This window comes from Rhopilema esculentum, chromosome 21, assembly GCF_057945365.1.
Source record: "Rhopilema esculentum isolate cy_ngs chromosome 21, ASM5794536v1, whole genome shotgun sequence".
Taxonomy (NCBI): Eukaryota; Metazoa; Cnidaria; class Scyphozoa; order Rhizostomeae; family Rhizostomatidae; genus Rhopilema; species Rhopilema esculentum.
The window spans coordinates 4,129,162-4,137,484 of record NC_142835.1 but is presented as its reverse complement, the minus strand read 5'-3'; the positions used below and the strand labels follow the sequence as shown (position 1 = coordinate 4,137,484).

Below are 8,323 nucleotides of genomic sequence, written 5' to 3'. Positions count from 1 at the left end.
AACAACATTTATATCGATCTCACAACGAGACTATTTTGAACCAACTTTGAGGCTGTACGCTGCATATTTCTCAGCGTACAGAACCATTGTTTTAGCTGATTAACGGCAAATATTATTCATGGAAAGGAGCATTTTGATTGGTTAAAGTACCGTCTAGGGTATTCACTGCGTATTCATGACCGATCTCCATACAACATGAAGTAGCTCAATCTTCAAAATTAGCTTCAAAGATCTCCCAGCTTCTCTATGCTTCGCAGCGTTATTGTTTCCATGAATTTCGTGACATTTTGTACTTGTACAAAATGTAGAATATTGAAGGTAACGAATTCAACCAGAATCAATAGCCCCAAAACATTTTTTATTTATTACAATTATACGTCGTATTAATATTTTTTCTGAGAAATCTCAGGGTATTCACTGAATACCTTGAATACCCGGACGCTACGCCACTGGAACACAGGCATAAAAGTTATATAAGATCAAGAACCTCAAAAGTGGTCTAAAATATGTTATGTGCGCAAACTTCAGTTAGATAGGCTCTCGTAACTAGGTTTCCGGGAAAATAAAAAAAATGTAAAGCCTAGCAGTTTTGAAGAAACTGATAACAGCCAGACTTGACCTCAATTTACTGGTTCTAACAAGAAAGTGTGTGCACTTATTATTTCTTTCAGTATTACACTCATAATAACATTCAATAAGAAAACGTAGAAATATATGTCCAGTTCAGACGATAAATAAGCAAGCAAGGCATTTTTTGAAAAATTGCTCTCGTGTTACCAAAAATAAAACAGATTTGCCAAACCGTGTTCCTGGAAATATATTGTAAAACTGCTATCAAGTGGTATTATAAGCAACCCATAGTGTTTCGTTGTAGAAAAGCCAATTTTTCAACAAGTTCTCGAAAATTACAACAGGCCTAAGATTATCAAAAATACAAGCATCTATCCACGGCCTAAATTTGAAGATTTTCGTTACAAAAGTGAGCATCTGACCATTGGCAATAATGACGTCCGCGAAGAAAGGGCTTGGAGCTATAATCAAACTAGGGTAAATCGAGTGTCATAAGAAACAAAATTCCACGATCCAGGGGTCCTCCATTCAAATCGAAAAAAATCACCTGCTTACGTCACCTAGCTTCTTATTTTCACTAACAAAGAAACCACTGTTTATACTTGCCCCCTTGAGGCAGGATAATAGAACAAAAAGTGACTGTTTTGCTATAAAGTTAAAGAGACACGTGAAAAGAGGACATTCAGGCGAAGTTCAGGATAATGCCCCTTGAGTTATGTTAACTGTTTATTGCGAACTAGCTGGAAAAAGCTTTATAAGAGTGGCCCTGTCTACGCTCGAGCATGGCTCAAATAACTTGAAATGGCTCGTCAGTAAAATGTCGAAATTTCATCGATGATTTTTAAAAACATGAATCAAGATTTTTAAAATAATAGTGATCGTAAATTATCAATGCCTATGATACACAAATTTGTATAAAAAACGCAACCCGTTTTTGTTTCTGATCCTCACCAGGTCACTTTAATATGGACAGTAGACCATGTGACGAAATGTTCCAATGGGAGGTGGTAACATGCTGGTTGAAGTCGAGGCTATTAGGAACCACGTTGGTTGTACGCATGCGCTGTTGCTAAATGTATGGGAGAGGCCTAGCGCCAAGAAGATCAGCTTTAAACCTCCAAATTATCTTGAACTTGCAGCGTGGTTACAAGAAAATGCCCCCAAAGAAGAAGGAGGAAGTGAAGGTAACACCACTTCTTGGTAGATTTGGCACTTCACTGAAATGTGGTATTGTCGGCGTGCCAAATGTTGGGAAGTCCACATTTTTCAACGTTTTAACCAAAAGTCAAGCAGCAGCCGAAAACTTTCCATTTTGTACAATAAATCCCAACGAGAGTCGAGTTCCTGTTCCGGATGAAAGGTATGACTTTCTTTGTGAGCATCACAAACCAGTCAGCAAGGTTCCTGCGTTTTTGAACATTGTGGACATTGCTGGTTTGGTGCGTGGTGCCTCACAAGGAGAAGGACTTGGCAATGCTTTCCTTTCGCATATTAAAGCATGTGATGCAATATTTCATATGCAGAGAGCTTTTGAAGCAGAAGACGTCACACATGTTGATGGCGAAGTGAATCCTATCAGAGATTTAGAAACAATTAGAGATGAATTAAGACTGAAGGATGAAGAGTACCTTGCAGCAAGAATAAATGAACTTGAGAAGAAAGTTGTAAGAGGAGGTGACAAGAAAGGACTGCAAGAATTCGAATTTCTAAAAACACTTCATACATCTCTAGCAGAGGAGAAGAAGCATATTCGCTTCTCCACACATTGGAGTGCTACAGATATAGAATATTTGAACAAACATCTTCTGTTAACAGCCAAACCAGTGATCTATTTAGTCAACCTCTCAGAAAAAGATTACATCAGGAAGAAAAACAAGTGGCTGCCAAAAATAAAGGAATGGATTGATAAAAATGACCCAGGTGCAATTGTTATTCCATTTAGTGGGGCTTTTGAGCTTAAACTTATTGAAATGGATGAAGAAGAAGGCAAGAAGTTCCAAGAAGAAAGTAAGGCACAGTCAGCTCTTCCAAAGATAATCAAGACAGGGTTCCAGTTGTTGCAGCTGGAATATTTTTTCACTGCAGGAAAAGATGAGGTTAAAGCTTGGACCATTCTCAAAGGGACAAAAGCCCCACAGGCAGCTGGCAAGATCCACACAGACTTTGAAAAGGGTTTCATTATGGCAGAAGTGATGAAGTTTGATGAATTCAAAGAGCTTGGTTCTGAAGGTGCAGTAAAGCAGAAAGGAAAATACATGCAACAAGGCAAAAACTATGTTGTTCAGGATGGTGATATAATTTTCTTCAAATTCAATGCTGGTGCTGGATTGTCAGGTAAAAAGAAGTAGAGGGTTCAACAAAAACAGAAGTGGATCACAGTATCAAAAGTTTTAGCCTACAGAAATTCATTGATAATGTGGTTACAACTCTTTTCAATCCCATACTAGCAAAGCCAAAAGATGATGGATTGTTGACAAAAGAATTTAAAGTAGAAAATCCAATAATAAGTTTTTACCAGATTATGACTATTCTAGCGATATTTGTCTCACTCTTCAAAAATGTTTCAAAGTACACAACTTGTATTCTTATTTGAAAATCTCCTACTTAAAGATTACAGATTATCTTCAATTTTTCTAATTCCACCCAAACAACTCCAGAAGTGTATCTAGTAACCACTAGTTATTTTAGATAAATTGGTTACAAATGGTTACTTGATATGTCTAGCTTCAGTTTAAGTAAACAAGATGATATTCCATTGCAACTTGGATTGGTAAATTTGCAAGATTAGCTGTGCCTTTGCCTAAAATTATGACTATTGATACATACTTATTGATACTAAACAAAAGATGGTTTGTAGGCTTATAGAAAGTCATATTTAAAATGTTTTGACAGAAGTTATGGAGAACAGGAACCAATGCTTCTAAATTTTTCTGTTCTTGCCAAAGATTTTGTTTTTTCCGTTACTGATTATAAGATTAAAACTGTATATGCACTTTTGATTTCTGTTTTCAAGAAACAAACCTAAAGTTTATCATATTTTCAACTTCAGTTTGTGCATTAAAAATACAGTCATTTATCCCAACTGCTCTATATGATGATCCAACAATTGTGAGTGGCAACTGGTCTTTGCAAATCTCTCTGTGAATTGATTCAACCAATTCTAAATGACCAACTTGATACTGTGGAATACATTCCTTCTGTATTGAGACACAGCACTTAATTGGCTTTTTCTTTATGCCAAGAGTTTGTGTGACACCTTGCAATGCTCTGTGCAATAAATAGTCCTTGTCAGTATTATCAGGATTTCCAAATAAACTTTCATACTTGCTTCCACCCATCATTACCTGAAAAGCAAGATAAAACTCTCAGTATTTGTTCCATAACAAAGGGAAACAGCCCTGTTTTGTTACCATGACCTTCCTGGAAAACTCAAATTGGCGGTTACAAAGCATTGTTTGGTTGTTTCTGCAACAATTCAATCATAGTAATGATAACTCATTTCTCTCAAGACTGAAAATTTACAAGCCTGGTATATACAAATTAACTTTGTTTCCACCTAAAATCTAGTGACCTCGATTGTATTCACTGTTTGCCTTACTGAAAACTTATGATACATTGCAATGTAAAGCATTAAAAAAACAAACTGACAATGTATTCTAATATTCCCAGTCGAAATCTGCCCTTGTTGCTTTATGACTGGAGTTTTTTGTAACAAAATACACAACAATAATAATGAAACTTTGCTGGAAAAATTGTAACGTAACTGTTAATTTGGTATTCCCTCTTCCATCTTCAACAACACATGAATCAAATACAATCCCTAGGATGTCCATTGCTTCACAAGAAGGTACAAGGAGCCCAAACCCATCCACTGGTAACTGTTTCCCTTCAAATTCCAAATTCACTACTCCAACTGTAACATTTTGAATCTTTTTTAGTAGGTTAGAAAGTTTTTTATTTCTATCTGGAAGAAGAGCTGCAAGATCTTTTGATGCAAGTGATGATATAACATGATCAGCTTCCACAACCCCATCCTCTGTTTGGCACAAGACTTTATTGTTCTCAGAGAAAATTAATGAATGACATTTTGTATTCAACCTAGTATTGAGGCCCTTCTCAACAAGATAATTGCTCCATGCTTCAACAAACCCTTGAAGCCCATCTTTCAGTGTCCAAATACTCCACTTCTCTTTTTGACTTCTTTTGTATAGCAGACAGTCATCCAGGGGTATCTTTGCTAGAAAAAAGTTGTTTTATTTGCTTTTTGGATAATATTGTCACTATTGGGATGAAGTACCACACACAACTTTATGTTTTTTATCAACTTTCATACCTGGGCAATAGTCTTCTCATAAAGCCCTATCTGGGTTCTCATAGTTTTTTGTGAAATTGTCATCTCTTTGTGAAGTATTCATCTCTTGATCTTTATATTCAAACTCCTTTCTAAAATACCATAAAGGCTCTATTAAGCCCCCAGAGCAGTGGCGGACACTTGGTCAAATTTTTGGGGGGCAAGCCTATTGTTTTAATAAGATGACATCACATTTCCCATTGTTTTAGAACAAAAGACCATTGTTCTCTTAAGTAATGGGGGGCGGTCGCCCCCCCAAGTGTCCGCCACTGCCCCAGAGGGCTTATTTATTTTTTTCAGTCCTAGAGGGGGCCTTGAAAAGGAGAGAGGGGCTTATTAAGAATTTGAAGCAAAAAAGTTTTAAAAATACCTTTGGCCATTTTTTGTTATGAAAATGTCATACAAATGTTCTCAAAAAACTTTGCAAGCAGCTTCAAAAGTTTGATCAATCAATTATAAGGTCTTCATAAACATCACTCAGGATAAATTGAAAACCATTGGACATCCCCAAAACAAATTTCGACTGACTACTAAGTTGCATAAGTTAATCTTTACATAGGCCATATTTAATGCATACTATCTTATCATCATCACACCCCTTAAGAGACCCACTAAATGTGCATGATTTGTATGTTTGACATCAGGGGCTAAAGAGAAAGGGCTTAATAGAAAGGGGGGCTTCGTAGAAAGGGGTGCTTAATAGAGTTTTTACGGTGTTCCACTATAATGCTATGTAGATATGGTGATATTAGACGATGCTCTGTGCTTCAAGTACAATTCCTGCTAAAGGCTTGATAAACAAACTCAATATTCAAATATTTTATACAGATTGTCCAATATCCATTATTAATAAAAAATCATAAAATATGAAATAAAAAATATTTAACTGCATGATTACCTTTTTTTGAAAACAAAGCTCCCATTGAAAGAGACCCATAACGTCTTTCATATTCCAGTAGAGATGGAAAGCATGTGCCAACACTAAGTTCTTTAGATCCACTTGCATATATTCCATGGCAAAAGGCATCAGTAAAATAATCAGCTATCTAGTGACAATGTAAAAAAACAGATTATTATTTGTATTTGTTTCTAACTACCATCTAAAGGTTTGTTTAGTACATTGAGAAGATATGCTTATCAAACAGTGTCCTGGCCCTTCCTCTTGATGTGGCCATACCTCATGATCCCCAAACCTGGGATTGCAGAGAGTTGGTAACTCCCCTCACTCTGGGTGAAATTTTGATCATGTCAGGGACTCAAACCCCCTTGAATTCCTTGAACGCCTACATCAAATAACATTGACAAAAATACAGCATTAAGACATTGTGTATAAAACAAAATTAGATGATTTAAAAAATCAGGAAAATTTTGCCTATTTCCTCTTGACCAGCAAATTATATTGTGCCAGTAATTATATCAAAATGTAACAACAAAGTTGTACACTTCACCTCACTGCCTACTCTTCTTTTGAAAAATGAATGGACTGTTTCATCTGGCTCTGCTGACTTTGTTTGAAAAGGTTCCTTTATCAATGATGATACAATTGAACTAGTCAGAGGTGGCTGCTTAGTAAATAAAGAAACCAAACTGTTTGGTAGTAAACAAAGTCTTCCTTTGGCATAGATATATCTTTTTGAAGCACTTGGATGCTGTCTTGTCACTGGGATGACTTTAGTTTCAAGGCCCAATTCTGAGACCTGAAACATGAAAAACATCAATTTTTGAAATCAGTGTGTCACTGCTATTTATCAATGAGTTTGGAACAAAAAATTGTGATGGAAGATATCTGGTATCTGTTCAAAAGATTTTTTGATTTAAATACTACCACAAATGAAATACCACAATATAAAAAAACATCATAATTGAGACTGTTGATAGAAATTTGTTCACACTTGATTTTCAAAAATCCTTTTTAAAGTTTGAGGTGGTGTTTGTGATGTTATCCATAGTACATTCTATACAGAAAGCTTGTTATTGTGTGATGGCAAGTATTAAAAACACTGTTTTAATGAGCCACTGCACAGCACACTTGTGCTTTTAAATGGAATACAGCCAAACATTAAGGCATGGCCCTGCCAGGACAGTGTGCAGAGAATTGGCAAGTTCAGGCACAAAAACAGGGGTTGAGAATTCTGGTAAAAATGGTGGTCCCCTGGTAGGAGATCAGCAGCTCTTTCAGTGGTCTCCACAGATGGCCTGTGGTCTTCTAAACAGGCACCGTGCAACCATTGGGCTAGCAGGGGCTATAGCCCACCCACATTTTTGCAAGAATAGGCAATTTGCACTTTGTTCTTTTTCTAGGTGTTTCATCTTGTTTAATGATATGATGTATTTTTTAAATTGGCTAGCTTGGTTTTTTTATTACCCTTGAGCTAATTCTATGTATTTTTATAAAAATTATATAGAAATAAGCAAGTATTTTCTAAAAGGGGCGTTTTCCGGCGCTCAAGAGGGCGTGGCCCCAAAAATTTCGGTCACACCCATTTCAGCCCCTCCACTTTTAGAGTGGTGCGCGGTCCCTGCTCCCAAAACGGAAGTTTCGTGACAGGGGTGGGCATTTCCAGTGAAAATTTGGTGGCCTGACATTTACCCTGTGTAAAGATAAACAGTCTTTTGGAGATAAAGACAGGTCATCCCCATGCATGGTAGATCAAAGAATTGCCCCACCCCTTAAAGGTGTGCCAAATGTGAACACTGCAGACAAACCATGCCGCTGCATAGCTGCCCTGTTTTAAAGCCTGCTACAACAAGCTATATCTTTGGGTGTCATTTTAGAATGTTTTCATTTTTTGACTTTATTTTAATTTTGTTTAATCAATTTTACAATTTGGAAAAATTTTATTATTATTTTGTTATTCGAATTGAATTAGTTTCTTTTTATTTTGGTATTGGAAACTGGAAGCATTTGTATTTCAAATTGAAATGAGATCACACACACATGAAGAATCTTACAAGCTCTAAAGTTCGCTTTCCTGCAAGCCCAACTGGTCTTATAGTTCGCGGGCCAACCTCAAATGTGCAGCCATCTTCATAATGCAAAGTTTCAACCCATCCGCCATATCTGGGTTTCGCCTCCAGCAATGTGACTGAAACTCCAGGCTTGCGCGAGGAAATAGCTGAATGTGCTGCTGCCAACCCTGATATTCCACCCCCAAGTATTACAATGTTGATCTGGGGATTTGATATATGGCTTCCAATTCGAAAACTCATATTCAGACCTTTCCTCTTTCTTTTCAAAACACTTCAACGTGATTTTCAAACAGAGGCTAATCCTCGTTTATAAGCAGTTGTTTGGCGGCCATTTTAAATAGCTAGAAAAATGAACTTCCTTCAAACTGAGCTCTCGTAAGTCCTAGCCCTTAAAAATTTGGCGAAAGTCAGGATTGATTTCTTTTACTTCTC

General features: G+C 36.7%; 2 protein-coding genes across 2 annotated transcripts; one reads left to right on the top strand and one right to left on the bottom strand.

Moving 5' to 3' along the window:
• Positions 1–1,643: 1,643 nt before the first annotated feature.
• On the top strand, positions 1,644–3,146 carry LOC135684793 (obg-like ATPase 1). The gene has a single exon (XM_065200451.2). The coding sequence runs from the start codon at positions 1,644–1,646 to the stop codon at positions 2,916–2,918; it is 1,275 nt and encodes a 424-aa protein (XP_065056523.1). The 3' UTR covers positions 2,919–3,146.
• Positions 2,658–8,181, bottom strand: LOC135684792 (protoporphyrinogen oxidase). Its single transcript, XM_065200450.2, has 5 exons — positions 7,874–8,181; positions 6,370–6,618; positions 5,820–5,967; positions 4,335–4,807; positions 2,658–3,914 (listed from the first exon to the last, which is right to left on the bottom strand). The coding sequence occupies exons 1-5, from the start codon at positions 8,129–8,131 to the stop codon at positions 3,579–3,581; spliced, it is 1,464 nt and encodes a 487-aa protein (XP_065056522.2). The 5' UTR covers positions 8,132–8,181; the 3' UTR covers positions 2,658–3,578.
• Positions 8,182–8,323: the final 142 nt, after the last annotated feature.